This window comes from Neophocaena asiaeorientalis, unplaced genomic scaffold (assembly GCF_003031525.2).
Source record: "Neophocaena asiaeorientalis asiaeorientalis breed wild unplaced genomic scaffold, Neophocaena_asiaeorientalis_V1.1 scaffold912, whole genome shotgun sequence".
In the NCBI taxonomy this organism is placed as follows: Eukaryota; Metazoa; Chordata; class Mammalia; order Artiodactyla; family Phocoenidae; genus Neophocaena; species Neophocaena asiaeorientalis.
Genome location: NW_020175052.1, coordinates 144,888 through 165,038, shown reverse-complemented (window position 1 = coordinate 165,038; position 20,151 = coordinate 144,888). Strand labels below are relative to the sequence as shown.

The 20,151-nt window shown below is 40.3% G+C and overlaps 1 protein-coding gene across 1 annotated transcript; it reads right to left on the bottom strand.

Moving 5' to 3' along the window:
• Window positions 1-1,549: 1,549 nt before the first annotated feature.
• Window positions 1,550-17,002, bottom strand: TADA1 (transcriptional adaptor 1). The gene is made up of 8 exons (XM_024763640.1): window positions 16,652-17,002; window positions 12,167-12,258; window positions 11,840-11,905; window positions 7,462-7,559; window positions 5,779-5,988; window positions 4,357-4,508; window positions 2,334-2,496; window positions 1,550-1,889 (listed from the first exon to the last, which is right to left on the bottom strand). Exons 1-8 carry the CDS (start codon window positions 16,723-16,725, stop codon window positions 1,737-1,739), a joined length of 1,008 nt encoding a protein of 335 aa, XP_024619408.1. The 5' UTR covers window positions 16,726-17,002; the 3' UTR covers window positions 1,550-1,736.
• Between the last annotated feature and the right edge of the window lie 3,149 nt (window positions 17,003-20,151).

Genomic DNA, 20,151 nt, shown 5'->3' with positions numbered 1-20,151 from the left:
ACCTGCCTGCCTTGCCCTCAACCCAATCTCTCCACTGTACAAAATGATGCTTGAGGGAAACTGGCATGGGAAGTAGATCTTGGAGTGTAGGCCCGAAACTTGGAGGCAAAAAGAGTCCTGGTGTCCTGTGGTCCCACCAGAGTAGGCAACTAGGGACTTAGGCCAGGTCCTACGGAGTAGTGAGGAATTTTTCTGTTTGGAGGTCCCTCTGCTATACAGATTTCTATGGAACCTGCCACTGCAGTGGGCAGCAGGGCATGTCTGAGGCTTCTAGCTGCCTCTCCATCTATGGAACACATGAAATTTAACACATACTTAGCATTAAGACTCAGATACATGGATAGGCCAAGCCAAAACCACTATATGCAATTAGATACCAGTTCAAATTCTTACAAACCCTAAAAATTCTTGAGTTATTGAAAACTCTAAAGGACTTTCCAGACTTGTGCCAAGAACTGAAACTAGGCTGTTTATTTTTTCTTTTTAGTCTTAACCTACATATCACAAGAGGAAGAAATGACATGCCTTAATTGGAACCTGCTTTTAATCTTTCTCATGTAGTACGTTATTTTGAAAAGTCTCTGCTAAGATCTCAGAAAGCAAGGTTCTTCATATTTCTGTAAAAGGTGGTATTCTTTATACGTTTACTTTAATAAACAAAAAAAGTTTTCTCCCAAAAGGTTTATTCGTCGCATTTAAAGTACAAAACCAAATACACAGATCCAGATATTGAACCATATATACATATCTATACATATATTATTCAGACCTACGTAAACCCATCTGTACATTCTAATGTATCCACCAATAACATCTCTTGAATAAAAAGCAACATATCTCTAAACAAACAAACAGTTATTAGTAACACTGCCATTTGAAAGTATAGAAAAAGATATTTCATAAGAATAGGAGAATTACCAAGTATAAATCCAATATGTTCACATGGACTCCTATAGGAATAATTAAAAGATGAACCTGCCAAAGTCTTTGGGCATTAACAACTCTATAAAAGAAACGAGTTATGAGAAGATATTTTATAAGGTTAATGACATTCTAAGAGATTGTTTTGATTTGGTTTTTAATTTAAAGAAAGGACTTTATTTTCTCTAATAGCACAGCATTTCTAAGTCTTATTTTCTATGGAGTTGGAATGAATCTTTAGGCAACTACGTATACCTGTTAAAAATTAAACTGGTTACAAAAAAAAAAAAAAAATATATATATATATATATATATATATATAAAACTGGTCACTAAAAATGATAACCGATTTTTAACACTGTGTTAAAAGCACAGTTCTTTCTTCAGGAGGAAAGCAGAAATTTTAGACTTGCCAGATACAGAATACGTGATGTCTCCAAACACAGAGATGTCCTGCTGATCGTGGGGACTAAGTTATAACAGCTTCTTTGTTCTAGGATGTCACCTACCTCACATGCAGACCACAGCATACGAGGCCTCAGATGCCTAAACAGCACCATTCCGGGCACAGAACTCTCTCAGTGCCTATTCCCATAACTGGGAACACACACACACATACATACAGAGATGCGGGTCATTATTAAAATCAGATTTATTAATGGCTTCACAGTAGCAACACAAAATGTACTATCACCTTTCCATAGGAAAGGTTATATTTACTCTACACACTTCAGTCTTGAAATGTGGCCCCCAAAAGCATTCAATTCCCAATCATCAGTGAATTTGCTGAGGGTCCCACACCCTCCAATCCCAATTCAGCAGAGCAAGAGCCCCTCCTTGGCTGCCAAGCGCTGGCAGTGGACTTTGTCTTGCTGCAGCTCTTCATGATTTGGATGCCAGAGCTTCATAATGATCCTTTCAATGTTGAGAGCATATACAGTGTGTGTAGGAATGACTTCCCTGTGTACCTGGGATTGAAAACATATCAGCACGTCTCCCATTATACTTCAGTATACTTATTTTTCCAACACAGAAAATGAAAGTAAGATCTGTGTCAACAAAACACTCACACAAAAGACACACAAACCTGTACGTTTTAAGCCAGAACCTAATTAATCCCAAATCAGATAACAAGAAAACAAGGAAATAACAAGGCTCTGAGATAGAAATAAGGGGACAAGGAGATTTTTTTTCTTTCACTGGGGAGGTGAGAGATGCGGGAGGTAAGTTAGGAAGGACTCTTGAGCCGGGGGTTTGAAAGATTAGGTTACTATTAATGGCTTTAATAACAAACAACAGAAACTGAAAAACAAAAGCCAGGAAATGGAAAAGCTAGTGAATATCTTTGTAGACTTGAAGAAACTTTGAGCCTATCCATAAATCCAGGTAAACCTTAAGGAGCCAAGAGTTACCTGCAAAGCTTCAAAAAGGTCGTACATGTTCACTGGAGGCAAAGTCGTGGGTAGCGTGTCCCCCGAGCACGCCAGCAGGAGTGCAGCCTGCTGCTCAGCATCGTCAGGAGGCAGGTGCGACGCTGGATTCTGACCAGCACAAGGAGCAGAAAAGGCTGGAGGGCTGGAAGCAAAATGTTTCAGAAATATTCCCAGTAAGTAAGATGGAAACAACTGAACAAACGGAATAGGGATGGGCTGCTAGAATACTTCCTATAAAATATATCTCAACGTGAATCAGAAATCCAGTTATCTTTCAGCCAGTGTATACACAAGTAGTCTATAATTTTAATTTTTAAAGGCAGCCTATCTGTTGGGCTGGAAATAAAATGCAGTGCAACTGCATTTACCCTTCTCCCTCCACAGTGCTAAAATACTAAGTCAGGATACTGAGTCAAAATTGTTCCCTGCCCTTGAAGAGCTTCTAGTTGGAAAAAAGTAACAGACCTTCATTAAAGGAAAATGAAATTGGAAACAACCAACCTGGAGAGGAAGGTAGATGATACTGGAGACAACAGGATCAAAAATAACAAGCAAGAAAAGAAAATAAAGCACAAAAAAAGCAACAGGCAAAAATGGAGGGTGGAGAAAATTCATCCAGATCTTGCCAATTTCCCAAAATAGAACCCAGATATAACATCAGCTGGGAAGTCAGACATAATTTTTGTATCGTAATACAGTAGGAGATAACCTATGCAATTCTGGAGAACACGCAGGTGAAACAACAGTGAGGAGGGAACTAGAACGAAAACACAAGTGGAGCGCGAGCGTGGGCTCCGGCAGCAGACAAAGGCAGCGCTGATAGAGAAACAAGCGGCCGACGGTGAGATAGGAGCCTCACAGGGACAGGCTGGCAGGGGGAGAGGGCAGCTGGAGGCCCAGCAGGGTCACACACCGCTCCAGCGCTCGCCCGCTACGAGGGGCCACTCTTTTACTCTTTTTGGTTTGTTTTTCTCTAGAGAAGAATGACTCACAAATGAGAACAAATAATCCCAAACAGATATGCCTGAATGAGATTGAGAAAGTAAATCCTCACCTATGGCAATCTAAATAGTGAACCCAGTTTAAGCCAGTGATCTTCAAGATGAGCCCTGTGAGCCGTCTCAAGGTCTTCGGGGCCATGAAACAGGCACCAGCACCATGCCCTCCCCATGGTGTCAGCACTATCTGCTCTCTTCAACTCCCTGCTCGGCTTTCCCACCCCACACCCCTCACTGTCACTCCTCCTGCCTTCCCTGCCCATTACTTCTTCCCCAGCGTCACTCCTGCCAGCCTTCCCAATCACACGTTTTTCTCTGAAGTTTTATCTCCCTTGTCATCTCTTTACCTCTCTTCTCCCTGAAAAGGGACAACACAGGGATGAAGGTAATCCAGGTCATCTCAGAGGGATGACTCAGAATATCAGAGAGGTCCTGGGAGCCCACAGTGGAGTGCAGACAGAGAGGTTCCAGAGATCAGAGCTGAGAGACCAGAACTGCACAAGAGGATGCCAAGAGCAACCTGACGACACCCAGCACAGGCCGCTATCTTGAGCTACAGCTAAAAAAAGCCAGAAAAGGACCTGGAGAGACACCTACTGCTCCTCCTCCCACCATCAAGAAACCCAACCTTGACCCAACAAGCACAGGCCACGTTCCTGAGTGAGAGCCGGCCCACTCCCCCCACCAGTCAGGTGATAACCGCTCAGGAACCATCCAGACGCACTGCCCCAGGGAACTACTCCACTGTACTTCGGAAAGTGGGGGGCACTCACTTTAAACCACACGCAGCGGCCAAACTCTACAACTTCACTCCTAACATAAAGAGTACCATACGAATTCACTGGTTATCATGCAAGGATGCAAGAAAATAAAACCATACTGCTCTCAGAGGTACCTTAGACGCACAGAGCCCCAGTAACCAACTTTAACAGTGGTCTATTACCGAAGAGTAGTGTAACCAATTAGGAAGGATGGATGCAAAGATCACAAGAAACTTCACATACCTTTCTATTAAGTTGTTGTAAGCTACTACACTGTTCTTCAGGTATGGCTGTGGGGTCACATTACTACCAAAGGCATATTTAAAATGACCATCACGTAATCGATAAGCTTTCCTTCTTGACACAACTGATGTCAATATATCTTTAAGGTGATTCTGTAAAAACAAGAAAAAAAAGAGAAAAATAGCATGAACTCCCCTTTAAAAGCAAACCATAAAACTTCCTTTGACCAAAAAATGTTTATTGGCATTTAGTGGATGGAGATGTGAGACAGGCAAACAAGTCCTGAAACCAGACGAATATTCACGAAACAGCCACAGAGCCATACATACCAGGGTACGAGGGTACAGAAAAGAGCAAAGGGAGACATGCTATTTTTATTTAGTTCTATTTAGGATGGGCTTGTTCTACTTTAAAATTTATTAAAGTTTTTATATCTCTGAATTGGCTCCTCTCCCTCAAAAATGATGTTCAGATAGCTTTAAATAAAAGTACAAAAATAAGTAATTTTTTTAAGCAGCAAACTACCTTGAAGCTTGGTTTAAAATGGTACAAAATGTTTCACCATCAGGAACATATTGGTTACAGTGCCCAATCTACTAAAATCCTTGCATAAAAAGAACCTTGGCTCTCTCAAAAGCCACATAAACAAAAGATATATAGGAAATAAACAGAAAGTTAGGTATTTAATATCTCTTCGCCCTTGTGGGAGCCAAGTACCTAAGAGAGGGTCAGAGAATGTCTGCGAAAATAGAGACAGAACCAGTCCCAGCCTACCCTTATTAACAGGGGTGCTGGGGTCAGGGATGATGTTTCAGTTCTACCAATAAGATCAGCTCATGTCAGGACTTCATGGTACAACTTATGATTCAAATGTTTATAACTTCTTGAGAAAGCTATTATAATCTCTGAGGTACCGGCAAGGAAACGGAGGCCCGGAGAATTGAAAGGAATGACCCAGCATCACCGGTCAGTACCTGTGCACTCTAGACCCCAGTGTATGTTCTGTCGAGTAACTAAATGAGTAAAATGAATGAATGAAAGAGTGTGCTGAGACAAGAATCCCACAGTTCAGATGCCAAGTCTAATAATGCTCTTCAAACGCCGTACCACAGCGACATCAAGTGATTTTAATCTTTAGGATTCTCAATCTCTTTTTTTTTTGCTTAAAAACTGTCCCCTTGTTGAGAAATTAAACATCCAAAGTGTTATGCAGGTAACCTTTCTGAAAAGTTTAGTCTGTTAACTGAAGGCAATTGTTTGGATTGTGATGTTTCTCCCCTCAAAAGAAAACAACTTTCAATGATGACAATTCTGAGATCAGAGTCACATTTTAGTTCTTTTCTTGCAGTACCAGCTTTGAATGACTCACACAAGCTCGTCACATTCAACCTGTAAGAGTGTTTCTGCCACCAGCAAACCAACCTCCACTGCATAGACCACAGCTGAGACAGCCTCCTCGGTGACGTTGTCCAGCCCATGCTCATAAGCAGTCACTATCATTCTCCCTTCAAGCTGACCCCGAGTGGGAAGCATCATTGTGTGGGAACAAAGTTTCAAGTCATCATCATCTTGGGGATCCTTGGCCACAAACTGCTGGGCTCCTGAGAGAGGATTCTGAGGCTGGAATCTATGCTATGGGCAAGAAAACTTTTCAAAATTATTCATTATGTGGCAAGTAATAAGACACAAACAAAAGTGACCTATGAATTGGACCTGAGATCCCACAAATTAATGCCACCAAAACTATACCACAAGAGTTAGAAAAAAAAAAAAAGTAACTCATGCACAACTAATCACAGATTCACACCCATTACATAGTAATAATGAAGACATGAGTTATGGGGGATAACAGTACTATGCATAGCAGTTTATTCTATTCAGTTAATACCTCGGTAATCACAGAATATATGGCTCTGTGCTAAAAACAACAACTGGGGAGAAGGAGAAGATATAAAACTATTTTCAAACAAGTCAGAGTATTTTAAGTATACTTGTAAGTAAGCAGATTCTGAAAATAAAAATATATAATTAATGCTTAAGAAAAGCCCTAAAAAAACCTAGCTAACCAATATAACAGATCTAATAACAAATATTCCAAGATAATGTAGGGTAGTGTAACTCTTACCATTATCTTCTACTGACAACTCTCAACACAGAATCTTTCTAAGACACAGTCATTAGTTTTTTTAAAAATAGTTTTTCCCAATCTTTTCCGCTCATAAAATCTCAGCCTCCCTCTGGGAGATGCTGATAGCCCAATTATATTCTCCATAATCAGTGGGAGATATGCCTCAGTAGCTTTTGCTTAAGCCCAACTCACAAGATTTTGAAGCGAATATGGCTTGTCCTGTTTGAAGTCTGTACTATAAAAGCAATACTTGTTGTTTTTCCATTTTCCAAGTAAGTATAAAACTGTATTTTATATCAAACATGCTTTTTTAAACCAAGTATACCTCTCTGGAGATACTGATGCCCTCCAGATCAAATATTCTTGACTTAAAACATAGAGCCAAGGTAGAAATGAATAAATATTTGTTGATGTTAATGAATAAAGCTATCAATACCCAGTCAAATCTATAAAAGGGATACTTTTGGGAAACTGTGTTCCCTGGATATAAACCAGAAAAAAAAAAGCAAGTTATTCTAAAATGTTTACAAATTTTATAGCCCAATGCCTTCAAGATTTCTCTGAGGATCCCCAGAAGGCTCAAGGCCTAGTGGGGCTTCAGCAGCATCCTGCCAGAGGCCTCTGGGCCTCCTGGACCCTTGGAACAGAAGTCTTCAATCTGAGAAACATTATTCATTCCACAAAGATATTTAAGAGGAAAAAGGACACAGGCATAGTTGTTGAATTACTGAAAAATCATTAGGTACTAATGATAACATATTAATAATTACACAATAACAAACTGGAATAAAAATTCAGACACAATCTTTGAAACCCTCTTCACCAAATTCAAATATAATAACACCGTTTTCTCCCCAAATCATGCCCTTTTTTTCCAACTTTACTACCAGAATTGTAATATTCATTAAAAAACTAAAGCCAGTTCCATCACACCAGTGCTTAAATCAGTCGTTACCAAGATCTACTAAACAACCTACATCAAATTTCTGACGAACAGAAGAAAGCTTTTTCTTTCCCTTTGGTTTTCCAGGTTTGGCTGCAGAACCCCCTGTCCAGGGTAAAGATCCAGCACCCTCTATAAGACAGAAAAATAACAATCATAAGAGAAAAGAATGACAATTGATAACTGCTAAGTTTGTTTTCACTTTAGGCTAAAAAAGTATGAAATGCTCAAATGATGAAAATGAACAAATGCTTAAATTCAGATCTCTCATTCTCCTTCTCTAAACAAAACATTCTCCTTCCCTAAACACAACTTCTCTCAAATCACATGTTTTTCTCTAGCTGTAACCAAAATTGTTCTTTTAGGAAGACAAATTTGTTTTTCACATTTTTCATTGTTTACTGGGCGTTTGTTTGCTTACTAGTAGCAGTAGTATTATAAAAGCAGGACAGAGTTTTCTAGTTCAAGATGGTGAAATAAGCACATGTATTTGTCTCCTCTCTCTTCCAAGACCCTACTAAATATGATAGTAGAAAAAAGTAAATGGGGGCTTCCCTGGTGGCACAGTGGTTGAGAGTCCGCCTGCCGATGCAGGGAACACGGGTTCGTGCTCCGGTCCGGGAAGATCCCACATGCCGCGGAGCAGCTGGGCCCGTGAGCCATGGCCTCTGAGCCTGCGCGTCCGGAGCCTGTGCTCCGCAACGGGAGAGGCCACAACAGTGAGAGGCCCGCGTACCACACACACACAAAAAAGTAAATGGCACACATCCATAACACAGATAAAAAGCAAAACGAGTGGCAGACCAAGATGAGATCTCAACAAATTTCAAAGATGGGCTAAAAAGGAGCCAACTTACAAAGCGGACCCTTGGAAGCTGTGACCTAAGTTGGCAAGGTTGGTAAATAGGTGGAAGTAAATAAACCTGACTAGTAGATATCCACAAAGAATCTGGATTTGGAGAAGGTGAGTGCAGTGCGAACCAGAAGGGATAGTACAGCTTAAAACAAGATTAATGGAAGATCATTCTTTGTTCTAGGATGTCATCCATAGAAACCCCTTCCCTCACCCCCAGGACTGAACTCAGTACAAAACAAAAATGCAGGGTTCCTTGCTCAAAAGTTAAGAATTTCAAGACAACCACAGTACAGCACTAAACCAAGTGCAGGCCCTTCCAAGTTCATGGACAGTTCCTGGCCCCATGAAACCAGCCCCACTCACTCCTGTATACAGTGCAGTATAAACAGGTGGCAGGGAAAGGAGAATGGCGAACTCTTCTCTAGTTAAATAGAACAAAATTTCTGGGATTTACTGGGTAGCTGGTATGAATGTTGGTACCCTAGAGCACAGTTCTCTGCAGCTGGCATTTGAGGAACCTCACTGTAATGGCTGGCCTCCCGTCAGCTCACTCTAAAGCACAATCTCCAGGTTTTATGCTTCATTCGTAAATGTGGATTCTCAGACATTTGATGATAAGCTGTAACATGGTAAGAAAGACTAAACTGAAAAAAAAAAAATTGAGATCCTAGAGATAAAGGATTCAGGCAACACAAAGAACTTGAATAATTTCTAATTCATATCCTCAGAGAAGTTTGAGAAGATGGGTATCCATAAAACAAAAAGAAGACGCTACAAAAATTGCCGAATTAAAGAATGCACTGGACAGAAGGGCTGAACGAAAGAATTGAGGAAATCTCACAAAACACAGAGCAATAAGGCAAGACGGATGTTTAAAACCAGTCAATCCAGAAAGACGTTTCAGCACACTATACGGAGCCACTGACGTCCCATAAGAAGAACAAAAAGCAAAAGCAGTTGTCTTTGAGAACAAGCTGGTCTAGGAGGGGGAAGCTTTTCATTCTAAGACCCTCTGTACTATATTTTTTTAAACCATGAACAGATAATAGTTTAGTGTTAAAAAAAAATCAAAAGTTATACAAGCTCATTACAGTACACTTGAAAAAAATATCCCAAAGAATTTTTTTAGGAAAAGAAAAAAAAAAATCACCCATCATTCTAGCAAAACATTATTTCATCTTGATGTTTTTGGAAGAATGAGTTCGTAAAGCTTTGAAAAAATCTTCCTGGTTCCTCAGCTAAAAAAGAACTGTTTGGGAAGTCAAGTTCCTCTTCTCCATCGCTTTAAGTGTCTTTGGCACACCTAGATCACACCTGGTAAGGCCGGTCAATCTTAGATGATTTCCCTGATGAATGGAACTCGATGTTAGGCGATGCTGCTGCTGAGTGGCCAAATATACCTTGGGTGAGGAAGCAAAGCATGGCAAGGACTGACTCTGACCCCAAGGAAGGAGGCCTTCACAGCAGCAGTCAGATTTTGGTTTGGATCCAACACTTCTACTTACTAGCTGAAGAGGGCCTCAGGTACGTTTTTATTTTGTTTTGTTTTCTCTCCTCTGAAGTTTGTTTCCTAGCATATAAAAAAGAGGCTAATACCTCTGAAGAGTTGTTGTGAGGATTAATGATAATGCACGTAAAGCGTCTAAGGCACTGCAGTTACAGTATTCAATAAATAACATTATTAAAAGCATCTTTCCTGCCTGACTTAGAAAAACAGTAACCAACCTGATCACAATTAGTAAAGTATAAAAACCTGTATTTCTATACTTTACTTTTAATAGAAATCACCTCTTTGTTGCCAGCAAATATTAAGTTCATTTTAAGGGAAGACATTTTGGGTGTTTGAGAAATAATTTCTAAATTCCAATGTTTCTTCATTTATTTTTAACCAACAACAAACATTCAAGAATATCAAAGGCTTTATTTAGTTAAAATCAAAACTTATACTAACACCACTACGTATTTGTTTGGCTTTTTTTTTTTTAAGAGCACTTTTTGCATGTTCTTTCATCTGTTTTTTTTTTTTTTAATCATCCTGCAGGGTAGATATTACTCTCTATTTTACAAATGTGGATGCTAAGAACACTCAGTAATTAACTACATTATCTAAGCTAGTGGCAAAACCTAAACTTGAACCCAAGCCCCTTGACTCCTATCAACCAAGGTTTTTTTTTTTTTTTTTTACTTTTTTTTTTTTTGCGGTACGCGGGCCTCTCACTGCTGTGGCCTCTCCCGTTGCGGAGCACAGGCTCCGGATGCGCAGGCTCAGCGGCCATGGCTCACGGGCCCAGCCGCTCCGTGGCATGTGGGATCTTCCCGGACCGGGGCACGAACCCGCATCCTCTGCATCGGCAGGCGGACTCTCAACCACTGCACCACCAGGGAAGCCCCAACCAAGGTTTTTATTTCCGATCATCCCACTGAACCTTTTGGGTGGGTGCCACTTTAGAATATACCTACCTAAAAAGTAAGATCTAATCCTTACAATGTTGGCTTTTCTGATCAAATTAAACTTTATACAATGAAGTGGATTATCTTTATGATCTAACTGGCGAAAGTCCATTTCTATTTAAATTAAACATTAGAAATGTGACACAGTGTAGAATGTGCAGTGAGGGGTGTGGTGAGGGGTGGAAAACAGCCTTCCCTCTCTAACACCAACCTCCGTAAACAACGCTCACTGTTTATTATTCTTCACACCAATGGCGACTTCTTTGAGTGTGGAGAACAAGCCTTTAGGAGATCTCATCTGAATCTCTATCTTACAACAGAGCTTAGCAGAAGGGGATGATACAAAATACTAGTCACTTCTAGATAACACGGGCTTTTAATAAATGATCATCAGAATCACCACAGGCCCTTTAAACAACAAAAACTTCAATTTAATCTACAGTAGGAGGTACCTGTAAATTCAAGTTTTTAACAAGAGCCCAGGATAAGCTTTATCATGAGGCAAAGTTTTAATGCATTTAGTTTTTTTTTTTTTGACTGATTAAAATAAAATTGAAAGAGGGGACTTGTACCACTTAAGCTCCAAAAAATTAGGGACAAAGGAATCATTCTGTCTATACCTATTTATTTAGGTTGAAGTGACAGACTTAGCATCCACATACCTCCCCAACATGCTGCTATTACTACCTTTGTTCTTCACCAATAGTTTGCCAAACACATGCTGAAGCTCCAACCTTCCAGATGCTAGTACTTTACCTTCCCTATATCTATGGAAACGCTCTCCTAACCACCAAATTCCCTCCCTTCACTCCTCAGCTTCTTCCTCCTGACCACCTACCCTCCTCCTCACCTCTCATTTATTTAAGTAATCTAAACCCAGCTGAATGGGGGGTAGAGACCAAAAGTCAATGAAAGGACAGAGAAATCACCTGCTTTAAAAAGGTTCTACAGAAGAATCTGTATTACACAATAAAATGTTTCTTCTGAGCAGTTCAAAGAACATTTCATTTGCAAACAAGTCTGTTAAAGGAAGTGAAAGTCTAGTAAGCCCAGCGTTCTGTGGTTTTGCTGACTGACATCCCTGGAGGTGTTTCCACTCCCTTACCTGGTGTAGACACCAAAATCTGACAACGCGTGAGAATAGCCAGGAGGAAATCGTTGTGAGAATGGACTGAAAAAGGGAAGATTGTCACAAGTCAAATACAGAATATTTACAACATAAGGAACCCACTGTTTCAGTCTAGCTTTTAAGGACTTTGGATATCCCCTACTCTGTCATTCTTTCCATTTAATTTTAAATATCCACATTATTTAAATGACCTTACATACCACTAAAACCAAAAATTTTTTAAATTTTAAATAAACTTTTAATTTATTGCAAATCTGGGAAAACTTCAGAACAGTAAAATAACTCCCCAGGTAATTATTTTACCATTATCCTGTGTGAGAAGTCTATGAGCTTCAAGGTCAAACTCTTCTTTGCTGATCTTCTGCTTGAACCACAACTTTAAGTTAGCCCAGTATCTGCAGAGGCAGAAACAATATTAAGAGCCTCAGGATTTGCTTCTTCCCCAAGTTCACCTTATCTGCCTCAACTCCCAGGGAAGGAAGGAAATTTTGCATTCCCTAGTGTTATGGACTGAGCTGTATTCCCCTCAAATTCATTTGTTGAAGCCCTAACCCCCAGTACCTCAGAATGTGACTGTACTAGGAAGTAGGGCCTTTAAACAGGTAATTAAGTAAAAATGGAGTCGTCAAGGTGGGCCCTAACCCAGTGTGACTGGTGTCCTTGTAAGAAGAGATTAGGACACAGAGAGAGAGACAGCAGGCAAAAGCCAAGAGAGGCCTCTGAAGACAACCACGCTCACACCTTGATGTCAGACTTCTAGACTCCAGAACTGTGAGAAAATAAATCTCTGTTGTTTAAGCTACTTAGGAATCAGAATACCGTCAGAAGACGGAAAGTCCTCCCTAAAAGGGACTGAGCAGTAGTCATAGAATCAGACTCATGAGTTAACCAGCCAAAAACCACTGCTGTACCTTTCCTTTCTCACTGCTGCCCTTCTAAAAGACCTGCTCACCAGAAACCTACACTTAAGATTTATATTTTAAAGTATTATTAAAATTATCAAATATTGCATATTTGAAAATTGCTGAGGAGATCTTAAAAGTTCTCATCACAAAAAAATTTTTTTAAACTATGTATGGTGAGAGACGTGAACTAGAGTTACTGTGGTGACCATTTTGCAATATATACAAATACTGAATCATTATGTTGTACCCCTGAGACTAATATACAGTTATATGTCAATTATACCTCAATTTTAAAAAGATTTATATTTTAAAATGTGTATGTATTTTATGGACATTAATACCAATTCTGGGCAACCTCTTTCCTTTCAAATGAACTCAAGTTTTAATCTATCCTGGCTGAATGGGATTCTAAAACAGCTCGCCACAAAGAAAAATACCTGAGCATAGGAGAAACTTAGTGGTTTTTAAAGTGAAAACCAACCACTAATCATAAAAATTACTAGTTAACTAGTAGGAAAAAAGGATCCAATCTTTTATACCTTAACAACATTAGTAGAAATCGGAGTAAAATACTTTACTTTTCACATCCACACCCCTTGTTTCCGTGCTGAAGAAAGCTACTCCTCCTTCAAGAAACAGAGCTAAAAATTACTTAGTATGTTTTACAATCACTTTCAATTCACGATTAACTACTTTCTAATGCTCATTTGAGTTTCTAACAGAAAAGAACAAAAAAAAAGCAGCGATTCCTAAACGAGATGGTTTAATGCTCTCACTGACCTATTATACCCATGGCAGGGTTTCTCCTGTTCTCCCATATGTAGACTAGCTTAAGTCTGACTAAGTATATATGTAATTGCCTGGGTTCCTGTGCTTTGCCCTCATCCTCCCCTTCCCCCCCACACCGGAGAAAACCCGTAGCTTTAGTGGCGTCTTAAAGCTTCCCAAGACCCATTTCATTCAACAGCAAAACATGTTAGTTCTAGAGCCTGGCACCATGTTCCACGTGACTAGTCACACCCAGCAGTCAGTAATAACTTCCCAACATCAAACACTTAAATGCCCCAACCCCTGCTTTTTTTTTTCAAAGAACAACTAAAAAATGAAATAAAGCTCCACAGAAAAACAGAAGTCTTTTCCTATCCCATTTTATACAACAAAAGAAGATAGTAACATGAGAAAAACTTCATTATTTTAAAAGCCCTGTGTTCCTATTTTATAAGAAAGAGGCAAATATATTTATATTTGGTGTATGAACTTGTTCCAGAACTAAGGCAAGGCTCTGCCAACATGATGCTGTCTATCTTTTCCAGTGGCAAACTTTCTAGCCCAAATAGCCAACACTGGCTATCAAGTTGAAGACTCGCTCCCCAATCCTGGTCCCTGTATTAACTTGCTGTAGAGCCATGGACAAATGACTGTTTTCCTCAAAAATACCAAAAACAAAGTTAGTCAACCTCTATGTAGGTGAGGATGATGGGTGATGAGTATAAATGGGTCAGACTAGGAAGCACTTGAGATACCTGAAGAAAATTAAATAACATATGGCTAAATCATCCGAAAAACTAGGCACCCATTTGAACCCAGAACTCTACTGGGTACTATACAAAGTGAGTTAGCCAGCAAAGCTCATTTCTTTCTACAAGCTGACATGGGCACACAACCTGACATAAAGAACATTAGGGCCACTGCATAAATAGAAAGCAACTCATATCTGAGTTCCTTATACACCTTATTATATATTTTACCTACGAACAAGGACCACATTTAAATGGTCACGTTGTACAAACCAAAGCTAACTACTCATGGAGGAAATGTGAGAAATTACTGTATAGCAATATCACAGACTGTTCAACCAAGAAGCGCTTTTCAAGGAGCAGAAGGGGGAAAAGACAATGAGAGAATGGAAGAAACTACTAGAGAACAACACTGTTATCATTAACTGTTCCTGGCACAAAAGCATATTTTGATTGCGTTGTTAGTGGAGATTCAGCTAAAGATGCACCAAATTAGCTTTGGCAGCTCTATGTGACCAACGTTTGATAGCCAGTGTTGACCTTTAAAGACCAAACAGGAAATGCTAACTTCAACATTTCTGGTAACTCCAAGCTTGTGTGAGGAGTGTGGTATCACAGAGTTCACCATCGCATCTAATCAATCAATTATACACACAAGCCAGGTTTATTGTAACATGGAAACATTCACTTTCAAATATTTGTAAGCATCTTAGATGTAACCCAGTGAAAAGTCTTTTGTGCTTAAAAAGTGTAAATTTCAGCTGTATTACAAAAATAAGCTATAGTAATTAATGAAGGTAAAAGCTGTCAATTTTACTCATTAAAATAATTAAGAATTTTTAATTAAGTAAGCAAGGAAAGAGACAAAGTCAACATGAATATTAAAATATAACTTTAGGTAGAACATTTTATCTTTGGGAATCAATGTTTACAAAAAATTAAATAATTATGCCAAAATAACAGATTAGATGATTAAATTTTAATTCTAGTGTTTGTAGTTTGATTTATTAACGTTCCTACTATTAAAATAATCTTTAAAAATTGTATTTTGTTCTTAGTTATTCCATTTAGGCCATGAGTGTTCTAAGAAGTCTTACATGGGAATTCTGCATATCTATCTTGCGAGGGCGAAAAGTAGACTCTGCCACCCCAAAATTTCACAAGAAGGCAAAACTCCAAAGATCACGTATGACATCCAAGTTAAGTAACTTCAATCTCCAGTCATAATGAAAAGTAGAAAGATGAGAAGGAGAAAGTGCTGGAGAAAAAGAAAGATCCCCCAAACACCTTGCTCCTCCAGAAACATCATTTCAAGGTGAGTGTCTGTTAAGTAATGCAAACGTGTAGAATATCACAGAAACCATCTAGCAACAACACAAGACTTATACTTTTAAACGTTTAAAATTTGCTTCTTATATTTTAGAAAAATAAAATTGTAATAACAATGTTTTGAAAATTTCCAAACTTGACCTTGTGCCTCAGAGGGTTCCTTCTATGACTTCAGCCTTGTATTGAGTTATTGATTTTACACTCGGCCATTTCAGCATCTGACCCCACTGTGTACTCGGTCCCCTGCTATAAACTGGGTGAAAGTCTGTCTGAGAGTCTCTGGGGTCCTTTGCAACCCTCTGTAAGGTATCAGAGCCAGAAATCAGACGCAAAGGCCCCAATCCTGCCATGACTTTGAAGAGTTACTTAACCTCTCAAAATCTCAGTCCTCATCTATCAAACGGGAACGATAATTGCACCTACCTCACATCTCTGTTGTGAGGATTAGATGAGATAATACATTTAGAGCGCTTAAAAGGTGTTCAGTAAATGTCTGCTACTGCTTTCATCACTATAACTGCAGTATTGTTCGGTGACTATTTCACCGGAGGGTCTGTCTGCCTTCCGAAATTGCTGTCCACGCTCTTACCGACAGTGCCCACAACACCCGCGCTCAATAAGCCTCTGCCTCCAGGAAGCCCTTCGGGAGCGGGCCGCCTGCGCGGCGCCGGCTCAGACCAGGCCGGTAGTCAGCCACATGCGTCCCGCACCCTCGCACGGGCCGCAGTCGCCCAACAGGCCCTTGGGCGTGAAAGCGTGGAGTTAGCTTTTCCCGCCCCACCCAGGGCACAGCCTCGGGCGAAGGCGCCCGCGAGGTTCCGGAGGGAACCAGGGAGGCCCGGCCCCTCCAGCCGGGTGAGTCGGGGTTGCCCGCCGGCCCCTTCCCGGGCCCGAGAAACCCAGAGGCCCCGCCACCCGCTACGCGAGGGCTGCACAGGCCTCGCGGCCGCGGGGGACAACTCCATAGTGGGTCGGCAGCCCGAAGCTGAGGGAGCACCCGCGCGGAAACCCGGAGGCTGCGTCCGGGGAGTTCTTACTGTTTCACGTTGTCCCCCAGGGCCTCGCTCAAGTTCTTCTTGGCCGCCTCCAGCTCGCTCACAAAGGTCGCCATTGCTCCCCACGTCTCAGCCCGACCTCAGACCCCTCGGCCACAACGACCAGCAACCGAAAAACCAACTCCGCGAAGGCTTCGGCTCTGGAGGCTCCGTCTTCTCCCGCCTGCCCCGCCCCCAAGCTCTGAGAAGACGTTTGTTTGGTTTCCGGCTCCGCCCGCCTTTCTGGAGAGAAAGTGCTGAGCCAAACTCGGTGTTTTCGTGGTCCTCCTGCTCCCGCCCCCTCACGTCACGTGACCCGCTTCACCTAGCGCTCCCGCGCCCCACCTAAACCCGCCCCGCCCGGCCCGGGCTGCAGCGTCACCTGCAGGGCTGGCGTATCCCGGGCTCTCAGTCTTACCGCTGCGCAAGTTCCGAATTCGGTCCTTTTACCTGGATGAATATCTTCCCCCTCCAGGTCAGAAAGTAAATGTAGTATTGACTTTATTCTCTTTCTTTGCCTTATTTTTTTTGCCGATCACTAATCATCTAACATGCCACTTAATTGACTTATCTTGTTAATTTTCTGCCTTCTCCAACTAAAATGTGTAAGTTCCGTGAGGACAGGATTTGTGTTTTGTTCACTGATGTTTCCCCAAGTTCCTAGAGCAGTGCCTGGCACATAATGGGCTCTCAGTAAATATTTGCTGAGTGAATGAAGTAATTTTGAAAAACAGGAAAACGCACAGAAGGATAAGAGGAAAAGAAAGAAAACAAAATGTTACCACCCCGGGAAAAACCCTTTTAACTGAGAGAGATTCCCCCTTCCCATAATTTATAATCATACTCTATCTTCAATTGTGCATCTTGGTAGAGTTTTGTTATATTTATACTTAATAATATAAATGTTTTCCTCTGGTATTGTCTTTATAATCATAATTTTGGTGACAGCATATTAAATACCGCACAGGAGGAAGGCACACAGTAACTTGTTTCCCAATTGTTAGGCTGATTATGTCCATGTTTTTCTATTAAAAGCAATATTGTAATACACTTTATGCATAAAGCTTTTCCTCATTTAGGATTATTACTTTAGAACAGAGTCCCACAAATAGAGTTACTGATTTAAAGACAGGAGTATTTATAAGAGTCTTGGTGCATATGGTCAAATTGCCTCCCCAAATTTGAAATAATCCTAAATGGCTTTTAAATCTTGTGTAATTTCTCTACAGAGACTCCTTCAGGCTCCTCCATTCCTTCAGCAAATATATAGTGAATTCCTATTATGCGCCTGGCAATCTTTTGGGTCCTGGGGATACAAAGATGAACAAGGCAGGTAAAGTCTTCCTATCTGTGTCATAAAACTCTAAAGAAATTTTGACTTTTTAAAAAGTAGTTATCAACTTATGCTTTCCATGGCTCCCCACTGACTAGTGAACAAATTCCAGACTCCCTAACCTGGCATTCAAATTTTCTTATGACCTGGACTCAGCCGACCTGTCCACCTCACACACACCCAGGCCTGTCCATCACCCCTTAGTATGCACTCCGCATTCTAGTTACTTCACTTTCTATAACAAACCACATGACTCAGTCCTTTTATATATATCTCCCCTCTGCTAGTTTTGAGACCTATGGGTGGCTACCTACATTTTTTGCAATCAGGTTCAAGTTTGTTTTTTGTTTTTTTTTTTTTGCGGTACGCAGGCCTCTCACTGTTGTGGCCTTTCCCGTTGCGGAGCACAGGCTCCGGATGCGCAGGCCTAGTGGCCATGGCTCATGGGCCCAGCCGCTCCGCGGCATGGGGGATCTTCCCGGACCGGGGCACAAACCCGTGTCCCCTGCATCGGCAGGCGGACTTTCAACCACTGCGCCACCAGGGAAGCCCAGGTTCAAGTATTAAAGGACCCATTCAATAGGACTAGGAAGGGGCACAGATGTTTGGGTATATCTTCCAGGAACTGTCCCCACTGTATGGCTACCCCATCTCTATGGCTACCTGTCCACTAAGAAAAATATGACTCTTATCTCTTGGAATCGATGCTTGAAAACATGCATACCTCTACACATCTAGCTCAATTAAATAGTCCATTCTCCTTCATCACTTTGTATACCAATTAGCATTAATTTCAGTATAGTGATTCAGGTAAATGTCCACTTAAACTGTAGTGTTAGACAATATAACAAACACAAACAGACATCTGACCGAACAATATACTTAATAGAAATCAATACTAAAACCATTTGTAATTTGGTAGTTTACTTTAAAGAAACTAATTTTAAATCTTTTAGTTATAGACGTGCTTGTAAAAATGTATACCACATATAGACAACTATTAAATAGCTTCAGAGAATGTGTGTGAAAGTCGTTTTTAAAATGTAAAGAATTCTACAAATGTTAGTTTAATCTAGTTTTTTACATCTTTTTAAAATCATTATTCTATAGCAACTTGCTCTTCCCCAAATGCAGGCTAGTCTGAGAGTAACTAGTAAAGTCAACTCAATGGGATATTGGGCACAGACTATATAAAATAAGAGTTCCCTTTATTTATATTATCCATATTTTTTCCATGTCGTTAGGATGAACTGTTGAAGGTTGGTAGTATTATTCATATATTGCCTATTCTTATGCAGCGTCTTTCAAAATATAATTATATAAATTATAAATATAATTGTGTACAAATGCAATGCAAAGGAAAACCCCTCAGAAAGGCTATTTTCATAGCTATTTTACTTGCATATCCATGAAAGCTTGGCCTCTGCTTGCTTAATTCTTCCCAATTCTTTATTTTATAAAGCACTGGTTTGTTTGGTTTTTTTGGTGGTAGGATTTGATGTTGATGGAGTTGTGAGATAGCTCAGATCTGGAGGTGACGATGATGATGATGATAATGATTTCTCCCAGATATGGTATTTAGGTTCCTTAGACCTGTATATAAACCACTGACTCATTCTTTATTCTGGCTAGCACCTAGTGCAGCAGAAATATTTGATTGACTTTCCTAGTCCGCTCATTGGCATTGATTCATTAGCTTTCTTCTCGAAGCACTGACTGCAAAGGTGTGAGTTGTTTCCATTTCAGATGTCAGCAGCTCTGCTTTATTGGAAGGACTCTTACAGTTCAGCTTTAAAATATTATTGATAATATTTTAGTTGCCCGTTGAAATTACCCTCATAATGTTCACAACAATTTGTAATACTTATTATGTAGTATACTATGGTATGTATGGTACACACATATGGTACCTATATATACAGTTATACTATAGAACATAGTGGCTCGCACTCAACGTATCTGGTAGAATTAAATATTTTAGAAAATTCTACATAATAATCTTCCTCTTCTATATCTATATTGATCTACAGATATTAATATAGTTAAAGGTTATAGACTAGCATGTACTAGGTCCTAGTAAAATTTATGGTTGAAAACACTTGGAGAGGCATATCACACTGACACCACATATACTTATTTTATGTCTGCCCAAATAATATATAAAGAGGTT